Below are 25,049 nucleotides of genomic sequence, written 5' to 3'. Positions count from 1 at the left end.
CCCTGACATAAATGAATAAATATATAAAACCACTGCCCTTTGTGAAGAAATCAAATACAATAGAGAGATTTCTCCTTGTTGTGCTAATTTTCTCCTTGCAGGGAGCTTTCATTTTTGTTGAGTTATAATGTAGGCATATTTTTAAATGATGTTCTGTTTGGAAGGGTTATAAAGTACTTGACTGCCTCAGAACACTTCCCACCTCATTCTGTGGCCTGTGTAAATCCACCTCAGTCAAAAGAAGGGTGGGCTCAGTAATAAAGAGTTTCTGCATTAACTGTGCATGTGAACAGTACATCAGTTTTCCAAGTGCCCACTTCCGTGGCAAATGCTGAACCAAAATTCTGAATTCATTCATCGTTGTGCTAATTTTGAAATACCTACGCAATCTTCCTAATGTTGTCAGAGGGCCAGAATTGAAATTATTATTTATTATTGATTCCGGGAACTTGATTCAAAGTCATTTGATGTGTTTCTGATTTCACTGAGCTACCCCTCAATGCATTTCTTCAGTTCTGTCTCTCTTTGCACCAGCAGGTGGCAGAGCGAATAAAACTGACTGCCTCTGCTTCTTGCTTATTGACTTGTGCAAATTCTAACTATGACCAATGACTGCCTAAAGTACGCTGCATGAATTGAACATCTTGTTTCAGACTGATTATGTGAAGCCAGTGGATTAAAGATCACATTCAGTTTAAAACAGTTTGGGGACATTGAGAATTGCCTAAATAAAGCAGGGCCCCCTGCTATGTACCTCTTGTGCTTCTCTGGGATGCAAGTGAACCCCTCTGCCTGGAATGATATCCAGGTTACCTCCACTGTCAGAGTCCATATGCTGTTGAATCCTAGTTACTGTGAATTTCAGGAGGGGAGAGTGCTTTTGTGCTTCAGTCCTGCCTGCAGGTTTCCCCACAGGCATCGGACTGGCCACTGGGAGAGCAGATTGCTAGATTAGATGGGCCATTGCACTGGTCTAGCAGTTCCTCTGTTAATGTGTTTAGAGGCCATTGGGTAACAACCAATATGTACAAGTGCAAAAGGGGGATCTAAACATTATGGGGGCTTACAAGTTTGTTATTTAGATTGGTAGACGTTTAAATAGATGGTGGAGGTTTTCAGCTTTCGTCAGGAACTCTAGCCTCTTCTTATTAAGAAAGGCAGTATAAAGCTATGCACCGGTGCATGGTGTCACCAGAAATGAAATCTATTCAAGGCTCTGGAACTGGCTGCAAGCCAATGGGCAATCTTAGCCCAGCAGTAACTCTGGTCGTGTCAGTGGATGGTCACTGGGTCAATTAAGAGTTTCCCCATAATTGTTACAAGTGCCAGCCTCGCTTGCTTTGTAGACATTACACAGAATCATTGATACAACCTGGTGGACTGGGAGGGAGCTTCTGCCAAATCATTAGAATATGGGGACCTCTTTTTGACCCACTGTAAAATGACATTTTCCCAATCCTGGGGATCGTGAGATCTGTGCTATCAGAAGGTTGGCTCATATACTGGCTGAAGGCCAACACAAGATGAACAAGTCACACATTCCGATCACAGAGATTATGTTTTCCCCTCTGACTTATTGTAGTTCAGTTTTACTGTACAGTGGTACCTCGGGTTACATATGCTTCAGGTTACAGACTCCGCTAACCCAGAAATAGTGCCTCGGGTTAAGAACTTTGCTTCAGGATGAGAACAGAAATTGTGCTCCGGCAGCAGGAGGCCGCATTAGCTAAAGTGGTGCTTCAGGTTAAGAACAGTTTCAGGTTAAGAACTGACCTCCAGAAGGAATTAAGTACTTAACCTGAGGTACCACTATATCTCTTACATGCCATGGGTCGTCTTCTTCTTCTTCTTCTTCTTCTTCTTCTTCTTCTTCTTCTTCTTTGAATTTATATACTGCCCTATACCCAGAGGTCTCAGAGTTGTTCACAGAAAAGATCAACATAAAAATCACAATATATATAATAAAAATAAAAACAGCAACTGAATAACAAACACCCCCCCCAAAAAAAGAGCCACATTTTAAAAGGGCATAGGATGTCAATCAGATCCACCAAAGGCCTGGTTAAAAAGGAAGGCTTAGTGATAGCCATTTTTTAAAAAATGTGTATGTACAGCATTAGGTTTAAGTTTTATATTTATAACAAAATAAAAAAATTCCTTCCAGTAGCACCTTAAAGACCAACTAAGTTAGTTCTTGGTATGAGCTTTCGTGTGCATGCACATGAAGAATGTAGTATCTGAAGAAGTGTGCATGCACATGAAAGCTCATACCTAGAACTAACTTAGTTGGTCTTTAAGGTGCTACTGGAAGGAATTTTTTTTATTTTGTTTTGACTATGGCAGACCAACACGGCTACCTATCTGTAACTGGAACTTTTATATTTATATGAACTTAAACCTAATAAGCCTTAAATTTATGCCAAGGTGCCTCCTAAGCATTTTACAAGTATAAAAGAAGATGCAAAAAAAAAAAAAAATAAATAAACACACACAATTAAAATACACAATAAACCAGTTCATCAAAACATGAAAATCAACACCCACAGTTGACATGCACAATAAAACAGGCCCATTATTTCCATGTTACTGCATAACAGTCAATATACTTTACATCCCCTTCACGTCCAGGCACTCCTCTGCTCCCGATAAATCAGATTGCCGAAGTATCCAGATAAGGGGGAGTGAGGGTGACACATTTCTCAGCCACGGGTCTCGCATGAATCATTGCTGAGAAGCAGCAACTGTAACTGGGAATGCTCAGGATGAACCACAGGGAAACAGATGAAAAAGCCAAACTGGACTCATGTGTGTTTGGTACACATTGATACACCAGGTATAGCCATCTCTTGGCCATTTCTTAGCTACCCCCGCTAAAATAGCTGTAACAAATAATTATGGCATTTTTAATAGCAGCTCTTTGAGGAAGAGAAAGGAGTGGCCAGAAAGGGGTCTTCAGTGGCTTGCAGAATTGACTACTCTTTTTGGTAGGCATTGAGAATAAATGGCATATGCTTTTACCAACCATTTTCTACAAGGTATTGCAATGTGGGAACATAATTAAGAGGAATTGGAAGCCTTTTCCTTCTGGTCAGTTCCAGGGATAATTTGTTTGTTCATTTGCATATTCAATTTCTCTCCTTCCCTGCCTCCCAAAGGAGCCTGGCTCAACAAACAACAAAGTAGTAAAAGCAGCAACAAAAAACTTTTTTGATAAAAAAATTCAAGAAATCAAGCATCACTCTGACTATCTGGCTTCCCAGCCTGTTTGTTTTCTGCTTCTGGCTTCTAGCTCGCATCACTCAACTCTCTGAACTCTCAACTTTTTCTTTCTAACTACCAGCCAGTTGAGGGAGGGAGGTTCACCCATTTGGTATCTGGCACAGATCCACTTCCTTTGATCCCTTAATAGCCCATTACCTAGACTATCACCTCACCAGGAAGCTATCCTGGCTTATATTTTAACACTTGCCTATGTTCTTTACTCTTTGAATAAAAGATTCTGTACATGACAGACACAAAATAAGACAAGGGACTGCCATTTGATTTTTCTCCCTAACCTACAGATGAAAAGCAGCGTCAAGTTTAACTTCCCATTTATATGTGTGTATAGTTGAGCATTGATTTAAATTTGAGGCAAGGAAGTGGATGGGATCTATTTATTACATTATGTGTTTCAGGAACCTCTGAATACTGACAGATACATATTATTTTGAAGGGACATGTACAAAACAAACTGATTTACAGTATGCTGCTCTTTATAGCCCCTATATTCTGTGGGACTTACTCTCAGGAAAATGTGCATAGGGTTGAAACTCAATGGGGCTCATGTCTGAGTAGATATTCATAGGATGGGCCTGTTCATTCACTCATCTTCATGCCAGAGGAAAGTCAAGGAAGGAAGCGCTCTTGGAAGAAAATGATAACAAATTATAATACAAATGCAGGTGATTACTTAATGAGCCATTTTTCTGTCACAGATTTTTTTTAAAAAAACAACCCCCCTCAATTAACATTGTTAGTATCCCAATTAAAATTAGTGAATAGGTGTCCCCCAGAGACTTGTTTGTTCAAAATGCACACTGGGAAGTCTGGATCTGCCCTCCCCTCTTGAAATTCTGGGGGATTTTTTTAAACACAAAGATATGTACATTTCTTCATGGGTGTTGCCAGGTGGCTGAAATTTCTTTCAACTACAGGCATAAAATGCAGATTATTCTTGATACTCTTGAAGCTGAACAGCTGAAGGTTTTTGGTTTATAGATACGCAAGTCCAGAGAAAGTAAGCAAAATCCCTTGGGCTGGATTTCCTAGCAGGAGAAAATGCAGAGCTTCCACAAACTGGTATTGTTGAAGAAAATATTTTGCTGGGCCAGAAATCACAGGGACAGACGCACTGTAATTCTAATTATGAAAGATTGTCATTACCTATTCTTGAATTTTTATTTTTATTTTTACAAAAGTCCTTTTGCCAAAACAAACAAAAGCTGCAGCTGCAGCTTAAGCATGGGAATTTGTTTAGGAGGAGGGTATAAAACCCTCTAATATTATTGTTTTTGAAAAATCCAACTTGTCTTGCTTGTGTGAGCCATCTTTATTGGAATGTGGTAAGGGATCCAGCAGCAATGAGGTCTCTCACAAGCTCCCCTGTTATCAAAGTGTATGGAGAAGGCAAAAGGGTTGCTGACGGCCATTGGCTTTGCTGCTTAGAGGGACAGAACCAGATGAGGATCTTCGGATAAGTGCAGGGCACATGCTTGTAGTTTCAGTGCCATTCATAAGCAAGTCACCCTTAAACATTCATTTCCTATAGAGGAAAATTCAGAAAGATGAAGGATGCCTGAAAGTAGCCTTTGGTTCAAGGTCATTTAGCACCTTGCCTGAATGGGACTAATAACACAGGTGTTGCTGCAAGGTTTGGCTTCAGCCATTGCTACATATTCCATATCACGCTGGCTGCTCAGTCATCATAATGAAGGATCGATGGTCATATTTCCAGATACAAGGAACCATGAAGAACATAGGTCATACTGCCAACTAAGTACCATTGACACCAATTCATGGAGAGGCCAGGAATTGAACCTGAAACCTCCTGTGTGCAAAGCACACTGAGCTATGGCTCTTCTCCTCCCCAGAACAGAATATGGTGTTTGTTGGCTGAATGAGCAGAGCGAGGAACACCTAAAGCCATGTTTCCTCTCTGTAAGGTCTTGTAAAAAGGGTGCATTTGTATGCCTAACTTCCCAGAGTATGGCCAGCATAGGAGAAGGGCCATAGCTCAGTGGCAGAGCATCCACTTTACGTACCAAAGGTCCCAGGTACCGATCTCCAGCATCTTCAGGTAGGGCTAGAAGAGAACTCTGTCTGAAAAATTGGAGAGTTGTGGTCAATGCAGAGCGAGACCCACCCAGGGTGTGACTAGCTTCTCATGTCCATAGACTGTTTCATAAGGGTAGTCAACCATTTGGTTTTTGGATGGTCAAAATCGTTAGTCCGAATTCTGGAACCATTCTCACATGGTCCTTATTGCCCACTCCAGAACTAAACCAGGTGACCTTCGACAAGACAAGACATTCTCTCTCAGCCTTAAGATGTGCACATGCACGCACACACATAGCACAGTTTGGGAGTAATAATGCTAGTCTACCATACAGGGTTGTGGAAAATGTATGGAAAGTGCTTTGAACACTTTGAAGCACTATATAATCTTGCATTAGCTGTCTTGAGTTCCTTGGGTGGGATAAAAATGTGGTCACCCTAAGAGATCATGTAAAAATGCAGAGAGTGTCTAATCCTTAACAAGTATGTCCAGAGGTACTTAATTTTTGGATAAGGGCCTTATCTTTGCCCTATCCTTTTATTTCTTTTTCTTTTTTATGTGTGCTAACAGCAGCTGTATGAGCTGTATGCTTATGCAGTCATAAGCAAATCCCTCCCATCTTTTTTTCATTAGCTCCTAAGCATTCAGCATTAAAAAAAAAAGTTTGGCGCCTGTGTTTCATTGCTGTCTCTGAACAACTCAAGACATTTCCACCTGCTTCCTCCGCTGGGACATTTGCCCAGGAAACCCGAAGCAACACACACACACACACACACACACACACACACACAAACAGAGGGAGAGAGCAATACAACAAAGCACGTTAAACATTGATCTCCAAATCTGCTGGGCTAGAGGTGGTCCAGCCCACTAAAGAGCCACCATTCACCGTTGCATCGATGGCTTTAGAGGCGACCACCAGGCTTCATGCTTTGTTAGGCTCTGCAGGGTGCCACGTGGGGACTCTGGCTCTGCCCCTGGGGCTGCCAGGAGAGGGGTGGCAGGGCAGGATTTCCAGCTCCACTCCAGTCCACAGATCCTTGACGGGTTTTCTTTTTCTCTTTTCCCCCTCCTCTCTTTCCTTCCTCCCTCCCTCCCTCTCTCTCTCCGTGTGTCCCTGCTCCTCTCTCTCTCTCTCTCTCTCTCTCTCCCCTCCCCCTTCCTATGCGTGTGCGCCCTCCTCCTCCTTTCCACCCCTCTCTCTCCTCTTCCTCCCTCACCAGCTCGCCGGGCGACCCTGCTCACCGTACCCACATTAATGGCGGCATCTTCCGAGGAGGACATAGACCGGAGACCCATCAGGAGAGTCCGCTCCAAGAGTGACACCCCTTACCTCGCGGAGGCCAGGATCTCCTTCAACCTCGAGGCAGGTGAGTGGCGCCCACCTCGCCCAACCCCACCACCCCCGAGCCTCTCATGCAAAGCCCTTCTTCGCCCTGGTGGAAACCTGAGGTTGCTATTGCTGTACATATCTGCAACACAATCTCTCTCTCTCTCTCTCTCTCTCTCTCACACACACACACACACCGCTTTGTGTCTGCTGGGTGCAGAAGTGGGGGCGGGGGGGGGGAGCCGCTGCAGGAATGTGAATCCCTGACATGTCCTGGCTATCACCCTCGCTTTTCTCCCCCACGATCCCGCCCTTCCAAGGCGCTGGTGCAATACGCGCGCACACACATACACACACACACACGCGGCTGGAAACTGGGGAGGAGCTGAGGCGGTGGGGGGCGGGGGGCGGCGGCGAGGCGTTCATCCCTAGACTTGTTTGGGTGACAGCGCCGGATTCCCTGTCTGGAACTGGAGGCGAGGCGAGCAACGGTGACCTCGAAGTTGAGAATGTGGAGTAGCCCTCTGACACCCTGGAAGGCGCGGGTTGGTGTCTGCTGGGTGCAGAGGTGGGGAAGGGGAGGGAGAACGGCTTCCCTGGCTGCATTCGGCTTCTCCAAAGGTTGCTGCTGCCTTTGGGCGCCTCTCCCGCCTCTCTGCCTCAGGCTCTCCCTCTGAGCCTCCGGCCCCGCCCCCTGCTGGCCCCCTGCACCCTGCACAGCGTTTTATCTGAAGAGTTGCATTCCCTTTCAAAGCCACCTGCTAGCTGCCAGAGCTGCTTTCCTCCTCCTCCTCCTCCTCCTCCTCTCTCAGCCCAGGCTGGGGTTCATAGCTCTTGCTGGGACCCCCCAAGTCCAAATGGGCACCAGCTGGCATAGCTAATAGGGCAGGCAGGATGGGAGATGGAGCCTGAGAGCATCTCAAGGGATGCGGTTCCCCAGCCTGGCCCACCTCAATCCACTCTTCCCCATTCTCCCTTCTCAAGCTGTCATTCCCTCAGCCTCTACCTCTGCCTTTGTAGGGTTGCCACCTCCTGCAGATAGAGCCTTCTCTTGGCTTTAACAGAAGCCTAACATGCTAAAATCATGCCTCATTGAAGCACTTTGGCACAACAGGGAAGGGAGTGTCACATACTTGCAGGGGGTGGGACTAGATCACCCATGGGGTCCCTTGCCAACTCTACAGTTCTATGCTCTGGAAGGCCCTGGATCAGATCTAGCAAAAAGGGGACAGCCCTGCTATATTTTGCCCAATGATCCAGCACCTCCAGAGAACACTCATCCTCCAGCCAGCCAGCCAGCCAGCCATCCTCCTTCAAGTATCCTTCTTCCTCTGATCTCATTAGTGCCTTCCACAGTTACCTGAACACCACACTTCCACACTCTTCAAGTTCTGCTGCCTCATCAGGTGAGCATCCCATATAGCAGCCTCATGCGCAATCTTATCTGCAGGTCTCTCTAGCCCTTTAGTCCAGAATTACCTCTTTACCTCCTCCATAATCCTGGCTTCCCAAGCATCCTTCTTCTGCACCTCCAACATTTGCCCTTTCATGCTTTGCTGTTCACCTCAAAGGGCTCTTTCCTCCTGCAACCTGCTTGTTACCTGCTTCTGAAGGAAGGGAGGAGGAAGGGGAAGTGGTGGGTGTCCCAGTCAATTGTGACCTCCTAAGCACCTTCCTTACTCAGGCGTTCAGACTCACGAAAAGTCTGACAGAATTGAGAGCTCATCCACCCTTCCCTTTGCTTCATGCTTTCTAGGCACAGGTCTGGGCTTTCCAGGTCTGTGTCCAAGCAGCCACATTTTACCCCTGAATTGGAGCAAACAACAATCCTTCTATTATTTCCATTAAATATCTGGAGGCTTTTGGGGTTAAGCTAATATATACTGGAAACTATGGTTAATTTTGCTGGAACTCCCTGTCTCTCAGCATGCTAAAAGATTGCTTGAGCTGGGGGTTTGCAATCTTGTGGTTCTCTGTCTATTATTGAAATGGGTGTGTTTCTCCTCCACTCCTCCCTGTCCTTCTTGCCCTTTGCACCTAGTAAGATGTAAAATGCAAACTGTGTACGTACCTTCATCAACCAGCTTATTGCTTTGGGTGACATGTCATTAATTCCTTTCTGGTCATTAATTGGAATGTGTGTGTGTGTATATGCACACACATCATTTTTGGTTATGGTAACTATAACTATATAACTCAGGAACCACAAAGTGATGCCAAATTGTGTTGGTTTTTTAAAATGTGCAACTGAAGATAGAACAATCAGAGACTGAAGGGTCTGGGACAGCATGATGGAAGGGTTTGAGGTGCCATTGAAAGGAGATTGGGCATAGTTGCTAAGCTGCTGAGTCTACAGTGGACAATATTGTCATGGATAATGCTATGTCATGCCATTATAAACAGATTAGAGTTTAATCATAAACAGCTAAAGGGAAGGCACCTTCAAGTCACTTAATGCCTTCATCGTTTAACCTTCCAGTTCCTTCTCTGTCAAGGCTGAGAGGTTCATATAGCTTTTAATTCCCAAGCAGGCATGGCAAGAATGCTGGCCTAGCTGTTACCTCTTCTCCTCACTTTTAACATGTGCACTGAGGAAAAGCTCCCCCCACCTATTAAATACCATGCTGTCTCTCATTGGGCTCATTCAAAGAAATATCTCTTCATGGGAGTGTAAATACTCAGCAGAGTGCTGGAGGATGTTTTCATTAATCCATCTGCCATTTGATGCTTTGAATGTAAAAAATGTGGTGCAAATTGGTTGCTAAGCAATGTTTACGTTAATGAGAAAAAAGCCTCTGTAGTAAGCATTTAGCTCTGGTGGTGTGTTTTTTTTTAATCATAAAGTACAAAACAAGGGCCCTTAAATTGGATAAGGACCAACAGTTGCTTAAGGAAATTTATCCTAACTACTTGCATAGAGAGTTTGGCCCTGAAAATGCTAAGGTACAAGATCTTTTGCACTGTTTGAGGATTTATTTATTCCTTTACTCACAATCCTGATTGGTAACATAAATGCTGTCATTCAAAATTGCACAATTTATTTGCATTATTTTTAAAGAAGGCATACTGGAATGTTGTCTGATTTCCTGAAGTAGAGGGCTCCTTATGTATGCACTTACTGCTTTTCTTAAGATGTAATATTCATATATTTACAGACTGCCAGTGCAATGTCTTTATGCGCTGTACTTCAACAGAACAGGCCCTTTTAGGTTTCACATTTTGCCGCCTTATTGCTATTTACAGTTTGTCAGCTGGAAACTTTAGTAGCTGCGGAACAATATTCTGAGACAAAATGTTTGCAGTGTGGAGTGTCCTGTTTAGTGTTCTAGTCAGCCAGCCATGCTCTCCTCCAGGAGATTCCATTCCATTACCCCTCCTACCTGGTCCCACCATGACCATCACCAAAAAAGAACTAAACAGTCAGCTTTCCTATGGCCACTGAACACATTCAGTCTTCCTTGGAGCCCTTCAGGGTTTCCCCACTAAAGATTTCTGTACTTCTCCAAACCACAAAGTTTCCCCATGCTTCATGAGAGCTCCTCCTTCTGCTTGGTGGTGGTGCTTTGGCTACATAAACAGCGGCACTCACCTCTAAATATTGGAAATAGGAGGAATTATGAAGGAAGAAAACGCAAAACTAACCTGAGCATCAGGCGCTGTTCAATCAAATGTGGTGCTGAATGGGATGTCCTTAATCCAATGAAAGAAAAAGGAATTCTTTTCAGAAACTGCATGTATGTGCTGCAGAGTCATCTAAGCATGCTGCTATATATATATATATATATATATATATATATATATATAGGCATCTGGAAGTAAGAAGTAATGTGATTTGTTTTTTCTTCCAATTCAGTGCAGTCAGAACTAAAACAATTCTAGAGGCACTGGAGGCACTGGATGCATTCTTTACCTCACTTCTCACTTAATGCATTTATGATTACAACTCCTGCTGCTCAACTGCTGCTTGCATTGCTGTTTTGCCTGCCAGCTGCTACTTCTAGGCTTCTTTCATCTGGTCATTGTATTGTCCTAAGATAGCAGCTGTGATAAGCTGCATCAAGGTAGAGCTTTTGCTTGTATTTGTATTTAATAGGCTTTCCAGCAGTAAGGCCCATATGCAGATATGCACTACTATTCTTTGCAAAAGAAATGGCTGAGAGCCAACAGTTTTGTTTACCTCTTTGAGCTGTAAGTTATAATTATACTATTACTGCTGCTATCTATGTTGCCGAACAGTCAGAGGCTGCACATGCGGAGGCAATTATGCAGTTTGGGAATAGCAAGGATTTGCTCTGTTTCTCCAAGCAATTAAATGGGGCAACCTTTAGCTGCCCTTCTAATAAGATTAAATTAATAATTTGCTTCTCTGTTTTGACTTGCATTGTTTCATTAGATTTCAAGAAAAATCAGTATTTTATTATATAGGCTTGTACGTACTGGTTTCACTCTGTGCGCCATTGACATGCTAGTGTCCTGTGAGTTTAGAATACTTGTAGATTCCACAAACTCTTAGGCTTCACTTTTTGCATGGGGAGGGGGGGAGAGGAGAGAGTATATTTCCAAATATAGCCAAGAGGGGGCCATCCCTCTGCAAATCATATTCATTTCTTCATGCTACTTTTACAGTTCCCCTTGATATAAATGGGAACAGAGCAGACAAACTTCCTAGTATATTATGCCCTAAATGTACAGGCAATTGTGGAACAGTATCTTAATCTATACTGCATGTGACAGTGGATGTGATTGCAGCAAATACAAATATATGGTCAGGAGTAATGGGAATTGTAGTCCAAAATGTATGGAGGACACCAGATTCAGGAAGCTGGTATAGATATACAGTAGTGGGAGTACAAAGCATACTGAGAACTCGGAAAGCTTCACTTCAATGATAACTGGGCAAAAATGTTTTTCTTTGCATTGGGTGGCATTCAGTTAAGCTTTACTCAGAGCAGACCCATTGAAATTAATGGACATGACTAAGTTAGGTCCATTAAATTTAATGAGCCAAATTGAATATCATCCATTGTTACCTGATTTAGTATTCTTCTTCTTAAAAAACAAAATGTGGATTCATGAAGCTTTCCTGTAGCCAGTAAAATCAAGATTTCACTTTTTGTGGCTCAAGGGTTCTTAAACTGTTTTCCATGGATCCCTAAGCATGGGTGGGTTTCAGGGCACACACACAAAATGAAGCAATAAAATTAATTGTATGCACAATTTTCTGTGCATGTGTTTCTGTGCAGTTTTCTGGGAAGGAGGTCTGTAGCTTTCATCAGATTCTCAAAGGGGTCTCTGACCCAGAAAAGGTTAAGAACCGCTTCTCTAGCTTGAAAAAAGGAGCAAGCAATAAGCTGTGATGTCCTTATCAGGTCATGCTGTTAATGGGAGATGCACAAATGCCAGATCCACAAATAAGACCATTCTAAAACTGGGTACGTATTGTGCAGTTGTTACAATGAGAACTAATGGCTGCACTGCCACTTTTATGTGCTGTTTCCTTGCCCTGTGCCATCAGGTTCTGTTTTGACACCAAAAGGGCAGGAAGATTGGGGTGAACCAAAGGGAGTGTTTTTATACCCATGTGCCACAGCATGAGCAGCAGCAGGAAATAGCACAGCTGCATTCTGTAGTAGCTCAGGAACATGAGGCTGATTTTAGCTGTGTGTTTCTTGGAAAGCCATTGCAGACCAGCAAGAGTGTTCAGATATGCTTCATCCTGGTTCCAGATGTGGCAGGGAATAGAGACCCTGCACTGGCAAATGTACAGTGCAATCCTATGTGTGTTTTCTCAGTTGAAGTACATTCAACTGAGTTCAGCGGGGCTTATCCGTGCTTAACACTGCAGCCTAACAGTGCAGCCCTACAAATATCTACATGTTTGAGAGGTTATTTCCTTTTCCTCAGTTGCAAAGAAATAAAATGTAGTAACACCAATGGCATTGTCCAGCTAAAAGGCAGCTCTCAATGCTCTGCCAACAGAAGTCAAGAGATGTCACACATAAAATGACTTTGTATGGCATGGCTATTGCAGCTGGAGTGATTATGCTAGAATAAACATTGGATTTCAGCTATTATGCATGTTCTCGGCCAGCCAATGGAGTCTGGCAAGTTAAGGAAATTCAAGCAATCTACATGCCAGGATGATGCTGGGGTTTCCCCCAACTTGTTCAAGACTTTGCACAGAGTCCAATTGAGCTTGTTTTGTCTTGGATTTGAATGATGCCAAGTGCGCTGTAATTTTGTAAGAAATAGGTTATCTAGTTTAAAGTATACCTAGAGAACCAATCTTTATAATTGTCATCAGCATGGGAACAGAGGGAGAATGTAGCTAGATAGCTATCACTTAAAATGCAAGTGTTAAAAATTTGTCTGGTGTTAAATCAGCAATGTGCAGTGTAAATATCTATGAAATTTTATGATGCTTTAAAATGAACACATAAGCATTTCTTCCAAGGTTTATTCTCTGATCATTTCAATGAGATGGGCCTAATTACAAGTTATTATTATTATTTTATTAATTCATTTATTTCAAAATTATGTTTTTATTATGACATTTTTGTTTTGGATCAGATTGTTATAAAGTGTGTGATCTTTGTTGTTTCTCCACCTTGTAAATTGTCTTGTTTATAGTAATATAGAAAGGCGGTGTACAAATTAGAAGTGAAATATATAACAATATGAAAGCAAATTGTGTTCTGAGATGACATTGGGGGATGTTGTCTTTTAAAAAATCCAGTTGCAGACTATATATTTATTCTTCATAATGCTTTTTGACCAGATTTATTAAAGTGCTTTCCCCACTCTCTTATCATCCTATATGTGACTACTCAGAAATTCAGCCCCATTGCATCCAGTTTGCTCCCAGGTAAGTTTTGCTGCAGAAGTAATTAAAAGCCAGTTATTACTTCCCTCAAACAGTTGGCTCTGACTCTGATCCTCCAGTCAGTTACTTTATAGTGATCTCATGACTCCTTTGGGAGACGAGGGAGTCAAGATGGTTATGTTTAAAGGAGACAGACTTAAATACTTAGGTGGCATTTTCCAGCTTCTAGCAGCAGCTCAAGACTAGTGGTGGGTTTTGGATAGGGCAGCCCTGGAGCTTCAGACCCTGTTCATCTTCAGATACTGATGAACAGATCAGGTTTGCCTGGTTTCTGATCTACTGTAGATCCTATATTGCAGGGAAGTCTCAGTGTGTGTGTGTGTTTTGTTTTTAACCTTTCACTCTGCAACACAAAAAGCCTCATGGGCTTGAACAATCTTACTTTTGTCTTTTGAAAAGATCAGAACAACTTTTTTACCACTGCAGGGTGATTTTCTGTAGTCTCTTTGTAGTAGCTGTGAACATGAAATAAGATCATAAATTCAGTTCCATGCTGGGCTTGTAGTGGGAACACAAGTGCAGCAAAATTGCTTTTTTGAGGTTTGAAATCTTGTTCGTGGTCTCATTGGTGGTTTATCACCTTTTTTGCTTTTTGCTTTCCCCCCACAACTTATAAGGTGTATCAGTATTCATAGTTTTTTTCTATTACATCACATATGTATGATTTGTTACCCAGCAAGCTGAATGTAGTCCAGGTAACATTGTGCACGATTCCCTTCCTCTTTTGCAGTTTGATAAGTCTCCAATGGCCATGCCATATTTGGCCAATTTGCTTCTTTTGGCTTGGTGGTCAAAAGTTCTTCAGGCCTTTGATGGGGGTATGGGAAAATCATACTTCACTGTGCAAAGCTACATGGGTGTAAGTACAATGGAATTCATTGGGATGAATTTGCGAGTAAGCAAGCATAGGATTGGGACACATATCCCTTCCAGATTTGCAGTTCTCTGATGGCTAATTCCCACTTTACACTATGGACCTAGGGATGGATGACAAAGGACCAAGAAGAAACCAATTGAGATGAGTAGCCCACATCTTTTAATGTCCTTTACAAACAGATCAAGATGGTTGCTCGATGAATAGCCATAATCATCTAATCTCCCAGCAAACCAGTCAGGATGAATGCTCAATAGACAGTTTGTCTGGAAGCACTCCAAAAGAGAAGTGGATGGTATCTATATAATTTGCTTGTGAGTTTTGTACAGGAATATCTATGTTTGAGTAGAAAATGTAAACTGAAAATTGGCTCAGAGTTTGGATAGCGCAACCAGTAATTCCATGCCTGCGAGGAGCATTGTTTTCCTTTCTTGGAGTACAATTAAACAATATGTAATGAGGATCTTCCCACTGTCAGGCATGAAAGGTGAAATTTCGCTATGCATATGGAAGGCAGCCCACATAGAACCATAAGATTGTAGAGTGGGAAGGGACCCTGAGGATCATCTAGTCCAACCCCCTGCAATTGAGGAATATGCAGCTGTCCCATATGGGGATTGAAGCTGCAACCTTGGCGTTATCAGCACCACGCAAGGGGTCACAGGCTCTTGTTTGGAAATCGTTGATAAGTTGCTGAAGGAAAATCTCTCTTCAATATGAGGCCATAAATAAGCATTTTAAAAGGCTCAACCTTATGATAAAATAGAATGAACCCTCACCATTTCCTTTGTTAGGAATAAGCGTGACTGAAAAAGAATTTTGCACAAAAGATACCTAAGCTAAAGAAAACGGCTCTCTCCTGTGTTAACAACATTAGTTCTAAGTGGATTTCTCCTCCATTCATGAGTGCTTAAATATCTGTGAAATCAATTTTATTGCCATAGTTAAAAAGGTTTCTTTCCCCCAGTATGTCACACACTGGCGGTTGTATTTATTTTCTGTCCTAGCTGCACCTATAGAAATCGGCTGGATTCCCTCAGTATATATGGGCAGGTTCTGCTCCCTCCATATATTTCTGCCTTCAGGTGGATTTACTTTGGGTATCATAGCTGCTGGAATGCAAGTAACGAAGGTAATAGGAAAGAATCACTAACTCTGTTCTAAGGTTTTCTTTCCTGTTCAAAATTTCAGGATAATCTGTTTTGGAATGGAATAATGGAATAACTTGCTTTTACGGCTTCATCAGAATTTTAATGACAAGCAAATTTAATGACTATTTGAGCAAACCCATTTGGAACCTAAATTGCCTTTAGGTTGGACACATATTAATTTCATTTGGATTTCCGAATGAGCAAAATTGCATCTGCTAGGCATTTGTTCCCCATTTTCTGTAATAATGTGCAAAGCTGATGTATGATGTCATAGACATGCATTTGATATAGAAAACATGATGGATTGTGTAAATGTAACCCACCAAGTTTAAGTTAATTGTGGGGTTGCTCTTATGCATAATTAATAGTGCAATGCAAATGTACATAGCTGATCACTCGGTTGCCTGTGGCAAATAAAGAATTGCTTTTGGGCAACCAGACAAGGAAACTTGCAACTCTGGAGCCAAATATGATTACTTTAGATAAGTGTGGGTAGGTGGAAGAGCTAACTTTTGTGGGCTTGTTTGTAAGTAGTTCCTAATACTGTGGAAAAACAGATGGACTAGTAAATTTATCCAAATACTTTGTCACCCTGACAAAGTCCCTTTGCGTTGAACAGCAGAGGAATGAAAAGTTGCTTGCCCATTTATTCTATAACAATAGACATGACACTTGAAAGTACCAATATATCCTATCAGGGCTAAAAATAAAAGCAACGTTTGTCTTAATAGAGCCTGGGAAATATTGATTCACTTAGAAATAAGCCATGTTCATCATCTATGGTCCAATGTTGTGAGGTGCTCTGTGCCTTTCAAGTCATGCTGACAGATGCAGACTGGGGTTCTTGGCATTTACACACACACAACCAAAACGAGAACTTTTCTTTCCAGTAAATAGATGGGTTAAAATGAGAATGGGGGGCTGTGCTTAAATGTGGTTAGTTCTGTTAATTAACAGTCCTCTCCCTCTATTGCAGCTCTCTTCCTGCATCTACTTGTCTTGGCTCTAATTGCCTTTAATTCTAATTAAATAGGAGAGGATCTAATTTATCCTTCTTCTTAAATACAGAAGCACTTGCTCCAATTCATCTTGGAAGTACACATAGACAGAAGCAGGCCTGGCTGGATGGGAAATTGCATATGCAAATCAATGCTCTGTGTATATGTCTCTTTTTTTGAGGGGGGTAGTTAGAATCCTACAGGTCAGTTGTCCAGAAAACAGGATGGAGTATGGAATAATAATAATAATAATAATAAATTTTATTTATATCCTGCCCTCCCCAGCCGAAGCCGGGCTCAGGGCGGCTAACAACACTAAAACAGTACAACATTATAAAACATTATAAAAATGAGTTAAAATCAAAATTGATGGCAACCATAAACTAAAGTTTTGTAAAGATTGCCAAAGGAGGGAGTCAGGCTGCGCCCTGACCAAAGGCCAGGTGGAACAGCTCTGTCTTGCAGGCCCTGCGGAAAGATGTCAAGTCCTGCAGGGCCCTTGTCTCTTGTGACAGAGCGTTCCACCAGGTTGGAGCCGCAGCCGAAAAAGCCCTGGCTCTAGTTTTATTCTCTCCTATTCTCACTCCTTTGCCAGACATGGACATCTGATTTGTGGGATTTTGGTTTTTCTTATAGGACTTACATGCACATAACCTCGTGTACTCATATCCAGGGCACTTCATGCACTCTTTTCAGTTGCAATTGGTTTTTCAGGCCAGATGTACCCCATGCAGTAAATGGTCAGTCAGCAGCTCTTGGCATGCTTGGGCAACTAGCAGGACCAGGGTGCCCTGGCATGATCCAAAACTGACAATTGTCCCCACCCACCCCCATTTAAAAATGACGTCCAGCCTAATACTCTAAGCAATGCCAGGCAGCTGGTCTTGTTGTCATTTTAATTTCTTTCCGCAATGCCCCATTTTCCTTTGCTTTGGGGGTATTCCTAGACCCAGCCATCTAGTTCTGTTCTGCCTGCAGCATCCCATCACTGCCAGGACTCACCATCAGAGGAGGGAGCCTACCAGAGGGCACTTTACCCTGGTCTCCTCAAACCCAGAGTCGGCCCTGGGGTGCATCCTGTGCTGTGAGCTGGGGGTAGGAGATGGTGAGGCAGGAGTTAGTTAAGAGGCCAAAGTAGAGGAAAGCCAGAAATGCCTTCAAGTAGCAAAGGATTAAGGTTGGAGACCGTTTCTGAAGTGCCTAAAATGTCCGCCCATAGACAGGGAAAACCAGGTTGAGTCGGGATGAATTAGTTCGCAACCCCATCAAATCCAGGGGCTTAAAAGTTGCTGTTAGGCTTTGCTGTATAGATATCTTACAATATATTTTTTACTTTGTGGAACATCTCTCTCATGACATGGCTAGCCATTCCCCCCACCCTCAGCTGTCACTATCATTAGATTATATTTCTGCCAGTGCAACCGAGTAATAGTGAAAGCCTTAATATTAGATTATAATTCCGTATTTAAACAAACAAACAAAATGGCCATGATCAAACATTAAGCACTTTTGGTTTTCATTGATTTCAGTGGAAGAGGGAGAGGAAGTAAAACAGGACTCTCTGACAATTTGGGCTATATAGGAAGCTCCAAAGAAGATCGCCCAAGTTTGACAAAACTCAATAAAGACGATGCCTTGTTGTCTGCCATTAACTTAAGTCTCATTGCTTTGAAAGGAACTTAGTTGCAAGGAGTAAACATTAGGAAGAACTTTCTGACAGTAAGGGCTTGTCCCCACTTCTGCTTGTCCCACCGCCTCTCCCCAAGGAAACCTGCTCTTTACTGCAAATGCCAATCAGGTGTTTTCCATGGATTTATTTTATTTGCTTTATTTCATAAAATTGATACACCACTTGATTAAGAAAAAAAACCCCGCAAAGCGGTTTAAACAAGACAAGACAATCAAGGAAGAAAATTGCAATCCTACTTTAAAACATACAAAAGCTCTGATTCAGCAATAATGAGCGAGTTTTCCTGGGGAAAATCAAGGGGCAAACAGAAAACTGTTCGAACCTGTGCTTTTAAGACACAGGACAAGTGGAAGTGTGGACAAGCCGTTACTGTGAAATGGACTACCACAGAAGGTGGTGGACTCTCATTTATTGGAGGTTTGTCAGAGATTCTTTGGCTGCATTGCATCTCAGAGGGTTGCATTGAGGTCCCTACCAACTCTACAGTTCTATGGTTCTATGACTGATTTTAGCTTGTCTGGTGCTCTCAATGTTTCTATTAGTCATCTCTTAGTCAAGATGGAGGTGGGGGACCTGATGTCTTCCAAACCTTGTTGGGCTCCAACTCCCACCAGTCCTGGCCAGCAAGGCCAATGGTCAGGGCAGGTGGGATCCATCTGTCTAAAGAGACAGTGGAGTACATCTCTGGGGGAGACGTGTTGCTGTGCTAGCAACACCGAAGTTACCTGCCTGGGGTGCAAGCCTGCGCAGTGTGTGTGGAGGTCCTGGGCTGCCCAGATCACAAGACCCTCCTCTCGGCTTCACTGGCATGGTCCAAAGGAAAGAAGAGCAATAAGTTTGGCACCAGCTTGGTTGCAGGTGTTGCCAGAAGGAGGCGTACAAGGTGCCATCCAATCGTCTTAGGGACGCCACTCTGGATTTGTGGAGGAATTACTCCTTATCATCTGGTGTTTTGTGAGAGCAACAGCTATTTTTTATTTGTAGCTACTGTTTATTGCTTTTCCATTGGCTCCAATACTCTCATTTTGTGCTCCAAAAGTCCAAGTGACTCCATATTACATTAGTGTAGGTCCTAGACGTCATAGTCCAGGACCCAGCCACCTCTTTGACTTTGTTCCAAATAATACCTCCCCCGCCCCGGTAAGGTACAAATATGATGTCACATTTTGATATTGCATTTGGATAAACCAGGAGCTTACATCTCTCGACAATGGGCAGTGGTTGCTGTGTCCCCTTACGCCTTTGTTTTATGTGTTAGTGAAGGGAACTTATAGGCTTAAATGATGGCTGTGATAAAAGGCTGTATAATCTTTAAGGTTCTTTCCTGAATCCCATTCAGGCTTCAGTCTTGCAGGCAATTAGTACTGTTCCATTAACTTCAGGGGGATTTTAGCAGCCTAACTTGGACTGAGATTGCCTGTGTGAGGACTTCCGGAGGCGGCGCGAAACAGCGATGGCGGTCCTCTTCACTCTCTGAAGAGGGGCTCCGCAGAAAAGGGTCGCTCGCTGCGGCATAGCGGCGACCCGTTAGGAAAAACCACGGGCAGAGGGAGCCCGTGGCCGTGGGACTCGGCGGGCGCCAGGAACCCCCCCAGAAGCGACGAAGGGACCCCGTAAGGGGCTCCGGAGCGCGAAAGGGGGAGCGGCGCTGTGAGTTCATCGCTCTTTCTGCGGGAGGCGAAGCCGCGCGGCTGCTGCTGATGAGCGCCGACCTTTCTTCCTGTGAACATCAATTTGGCAAGTAACATACCCGTGAGTAAAGTGAACTACAATTTGGACTTAAAATTCTTCTTTTCGGGTTTGAAAACGGGAGACGAGTAAAAGGAAGTCCGTCTCCCGATACTGCTTACAAGAACAAAGCATAGACATTGAGGAGCGCTGAGGCGTTTAAGGGAACTTTATAAAGTGGAACTATTGTGCATTTACAGAATTTACAGTCTTCTTATTTAAAAGACAAAGAGAGATTTTATTTAAGCTTACGGGACTTGTATTTGGAACTTTGTTTCAAGAACGCAAGTCGTCGGGCTGTCAGTGCGTAATTGAGCTGTCAAACTGCGGACTACTGTAACAAGACTTTAAGTTGCTACATAAATTGAGACTTCAATGTTTAAAATACTGTTGCAGATACCTCTCTGGCTACCTTGTGGCTTTAGCTTAAAAAGTAGAGGACTCTGCGAATCTTCCTTTTGTCTTGGAATTACAAACTAAAAAAAGAGACCACAGAAACTTTAAATGGCGGAAAAATTCTTTCCTTCCTTGAAATTTTAAGATACTCCCCCTAGAGGATTGTGGAGTTACAGAGGCCTGGGAAGCATATTTTGTTTGGAATCTCTGTGGCTTAGTTGTTTGTACTCTGGATTTGCTTTCTCATGGAATAAAGGATAACTTGACCTTGAACAAGAGGCAGGTGTGGAATGAGTGGCACAGGGAAAACAAGAGCAGCAAAAGCTAGAGAAAGAGAAAAAGAAAAAGAAAGGAAGCCTGTGCAACTTGTCCAAACAACCTTAGCTCATCACCGTAGATCATCTGTTCCAACCGTCCTGATAGCACAGGAGGTGGAAGCCGAACAGCCTGCTGTAGAGGACATGGCAACAGGAGGATCTGACACAGTTTTGAAACAAATTTTAGAACAATTAGCAATTTTAAATCAAAAAGTGGACAATCAATCATTAAAAATAGACCAAGCAACATCCACTATTAGTGCATTATCTGAAAAGGTCTCTCAGAATACTCAGGCAATTGAGAATTTACAAGGAGCAACAGCTGAAAATCATAAATTAGCTGTGGAAGCTTATCAAAAAGCGGAGCAAGCAAGTAAAAAAGTTGATGAGATTAAAGGTGAAATCAAGCCCCTGCAAAGACAGGTAGGGGAACAGCAGGCCTACCTGTCGATGGTTGAATTGAGAAACAAGGAAAATAACCTTAGGCTGAGAGCTGTCCCAGAATTGGAGGAAGGCAATTTGGAAGGATTCTTGACACTTTTATTCTCCAAATTTTGGGGAATAGAAGAAGATAAAGATTTTAAAATTGTGACTGCATTTAGACTGGGCAGATCGGTGAAGAAAGACAAGGCCAGAGACTGTTTGGTTATTTTGAGATCAAGAGAAGAAAGAGACAAGATACTAGGCCTACATTTCAAAAAATCTTTAGAGATAGAAGGCAAAAAGGCTGAAATTTATAGAGATATACCCAAATTGTTATTGGATCTTAGAGCCTCATACATAGAACTGGCAAAGTTGCTGAGAAACAACACAATCCCTTATAGGTGGGAGTTCCCGCAAGGACTATCATTCAGTTATAAAGGAAGGAAAGTAAGAATTAGAACACCAGAGGACCAGCAGAAGTTTCTTCACGACCACGGGGAAGACCTCCAGAAAGGAGCAGTTGCGTCTTGGCCACCTCCATTACCAGAAACTAAACAGCCTGGAGCTGGACCATCTCTACCACCGCCGGGAACGGGGGAATCCTAAACACCCCATTGTAAGGCCTACAAATTGATTCAGGATGTCTCTGCAACTTCTTAGTTGGAATATAAATGGCGGAAATTCTCCAGAAAAAAGAAGGAAGGTATTTCATATTTTGAAGAAAGAACAATTGGACATCATTTGCCTGCAAGAAACACATGTGACAAGGCTCCATCGGAAAGTGCTAATTAATAAAAGGCTAGGCCAAGAATTTATTTCTTCGGACAGAGTTAAGAAAAGAGGAGTGGTGATATATGCAAAGGAGAACTTGTCACCGAAATTACTATTCAAGGATGAACAAGGCAGAATTTTGGCTATCGAAATTCACACACACGGAGAAAAATTTCTGATATTAGGAATCTACGCACCAAATGATGGAAAATCGGAATTTTTTAAGAAGCTGCATGAGACTTTACTGGACTATTTAGACTATAACAACGTCATTATGTTGGGAGACATGAACGGGGTCGTTTCTGTAAACATGGATAAGTCGCAAAGTGCAAATATAACAAAAGATGGCAGACTACCTAAAACTTTTTTTGAAATGACGGACAATATGGATCTGATCGACATATGGAGAGTCAAGAACCCCTTAGGAAAAGAAGGAACTTTCTTTTCTGAAGCTCATCTGTCATGGACACGAATCGACCAAATATGGACAACTAAAGGACTAGCACCTAAAACTAGAAAAGTGGAAATTTGCCCAAAAACTTGCTCCGACCATAATGCTTTGAAAATGGAATTGAGACTAAACCTAACCGGATCCTTCCGATGGAAAATGAATGACACCTTATTTAGAGATCAGGAGATTGTGAAGAAGGCCCAAAAAACTTTAAAAGATTACTTTGAGATAAATCTAAGCACCACGGTGGAAAAAAGAACAATCTGGGATGCAAGTAAAGCGGTTATGAGAGGGTTTCTAATACAACTAAACACTGTAAAGAAAAGACTCTGGAATGAAAAGAAGCAGAAGATACTGGAGAGAATAAGTGAAGGAGAAAGAAAATTAAGATCTAGGCCCAAGTCTAAGGAAGTGCTGAGAGAAGTGAAATTTTTCCAAGCCCAATACATGAAACTGATAAATCAAGAAGTGGAGTGGAAAATTAAACAAATGAGACAAAGATCTTTCGAATCAGCTAACAAGTGTGGGAAACTGCTAGCATGGCAGTTGAAAAAAAGACAGAAACTAAATACAGTTACAAATCTAGAGATTGAAGGGAGAATGGTTCAGAAACCTGAAGAAATTAGAAAATGTTTCCAGAGATATTTCAAAGATCTTTATGCACAAGGGCCGCAGAAAGAATCCGAGATAGATCAATTTATTAAAACTAACGGATTACAAAAAATTTCCCAGGAAATGAGAACAACCCTGAATGTTAAAATTTCACAGCAGGAAATTGAGAGTGCCATACAGAACCTCCAACTAGGCAAATCTCCAGGCCCTGATGGACTTACCTCCAAATATTATAAGGTTTTGAAGGACTATTTGATACAACCTTTGATGGAGGTATGCAACCAGATTATGGAGGGTAGGAAGGCACCAGAAACGTGGAAAGAAGCTTTCATCACATTGATTCCCAAAACAGAAACTGAAAAGACTCAACTTAAGAACTACCGTCCCATCTCACTCCTAAATGTGGATTACAAAATTTTTGCAGATATTTTGGCTAGTAGATTTAAAAAAGTATTGAATGAAGTGATTCATAAAGATCAAGCAGGCTTTCTCCCGGGTAGGCATTTGTTTGATAACACAAGAAACATTATTGACATTTTGGAACTTTTACAAACAAACATTAACACTAGAGCGGTGTTAATTTTTATTGACGCGGAGAAAGCCTTCGACAACATTTCTTGGATGTTCATGAAGAAAAACTTGGAAGGGATGGGAGTGGGACGGGGGTTTGAAAATGGTATAGAAGCAATATATTCAGAACAAAAAGCTAAATTGATAGTAAACAATGTGGTGACGGAGGAATTTAATATTGAAAAAGGGACACGACAGGGGTGCCCCCTATCCCCATTATTGTTTATATCGGTCCTGGAGGTGCTTTTGAACATGATTAGAAAGGACCGGTCAGTTCGGGGTATTGAGGTCGGAGTGAAACAATACAAATTTCTTTCCGCAATGCCCCATTTTCCTTTGCTTTGGGGGTATTCCTAGACCCAGCCATCTAGTTCTGTTCTGCCTGCAGCATCCCATCACTGCCAGGACTCACCATCAGAGGAGGGAGCCTACCAGAGGGCACTTTACCCTGGTCTCCTCAAACCCAGAGTCGGCCCTGGGGTGCATCCTGTGCTGTGAGCTGGGGGTAGGAGATGGTGAGGCAGGAGTTAGTTAAGAGGCCAAAGTAGAGGAAAGCCAGAAATGCCTTCAAGTAGCAAAGGATTAAGGTTGGAGACCGTTTCTGAAGTGCCTAAAATGTCCGCCCATAGACAGGGAAAACCAGGTTGAGTCGGGATGAATTAGTTCGCAACCCCATCAAATCCAGGGGCTCAAAAGTTGCTGTTAGGCTTTGCTGTATAGATATCTTACAATATATTTTTTACTTTGTGGAACATCTCTCTCATGACATGGCTAGCCATTCCCCCCACCCCAGCTTCTACTCTTTGCCTCTTCTGTCTTTGTGGACATGGTAAGGAAGGAAGGCTAAGTGACCAGACTGGATTTAACAGGAGCAATGTTCCACTTCTTCTTAAAGCAACCTGGCATATTCATTCAATCAATCGTGAATCATTTTCATTTTGTCGTAGCACCGCAATTATGCACTAGTGAATCATTAGAGGTGAGATGCTAGAATTTCGATGTTTGTGTGGCAGATGGTTCCTGTACAACAGTGGGATTCAAGTCCAAATTTTACATCTTATCACTCTGATCATTCAAGTGGAAGAATCCCAACAGAAGTGTTCCACAGGTTGTAATTTCCCAAAATCCTATGCCAGGTTTCTTGTACTCTAGTAAATTTCTTATCAAGATCCTTTAGGTATATTGTTGAAGCAAACTGCTTCCACTTTTCAGGCAGCTGAAGACTGGGCTGCTAATATCACAACGTATCACTTTGTGCTAATTTACTTACAGTTTCACACTTCTCTTGGCCATGGATAAGAGAAGATGGAAAGAGCAAAGAGAATGCATTTTTAGTGCCTTAAAATAAAACAAAGATGAAAAGCTATAATTAAAAGGCAACCATAGAAACCTTCATATTTGCTTTCATCAAAGCCCAAGGCCAAGAATAGTGGATTGTGCTGGCAATTAAATGCTAGTGATTTTTAGGACTAAATGTTAGTCAATAGTAGACCGACCCCCCCCCCCATACCATTTGAGAACAATTAGTGTTATATTTA

The 25,049-nt window shown here is 42.4% G+C and overlaps 1 protein-coding gene across 4 annotated transcripts in view; it reads left to right on the top strand.

Annotated features, from left to right (window-relative positions):
* PHACTR1 (phosphatase and actin regulator 1) overlaps positions 1-25,049 on the top strand; it is a 250,771-nt gene that overhangs the window by 5,794 nt on the left and 219,928 nt on the right. For 3 of the 4 annotated variants that reach the window (XM_081873056.1, XM_081873060.1, XM_081873057.1), the window contains exon 3: positions 6,541-6,687. In XM_081873056.1, the coding sequence (XP_081729182.1) occupies positions 6,541-6,687 (147 nt within the window). Of the gene's footprint in view, positions 1-6,540; positions 6,688-25,049 lie in introns of those variants that run through there. The other variant, XM_081873063.1, reaches the window with a different exon arrangement.

Source organism: Podarcis erhardii, assembly GCF_964252035.2.
Source record: "Podarcis erhardii genome assembly, chromosome: 8".
Classification (NCBI taxonomy): domain Eukaryota; kingdom Metazoa; phylum Chordata; class Lepidosauria; order Squamata; family Lacertidae; genus Podarcis; species Podarcis erhardii.
Note: the sequence above shows the minus strand (reverse complement) of the source record. Positions and strands in the feature narration are given on the sequence as shown.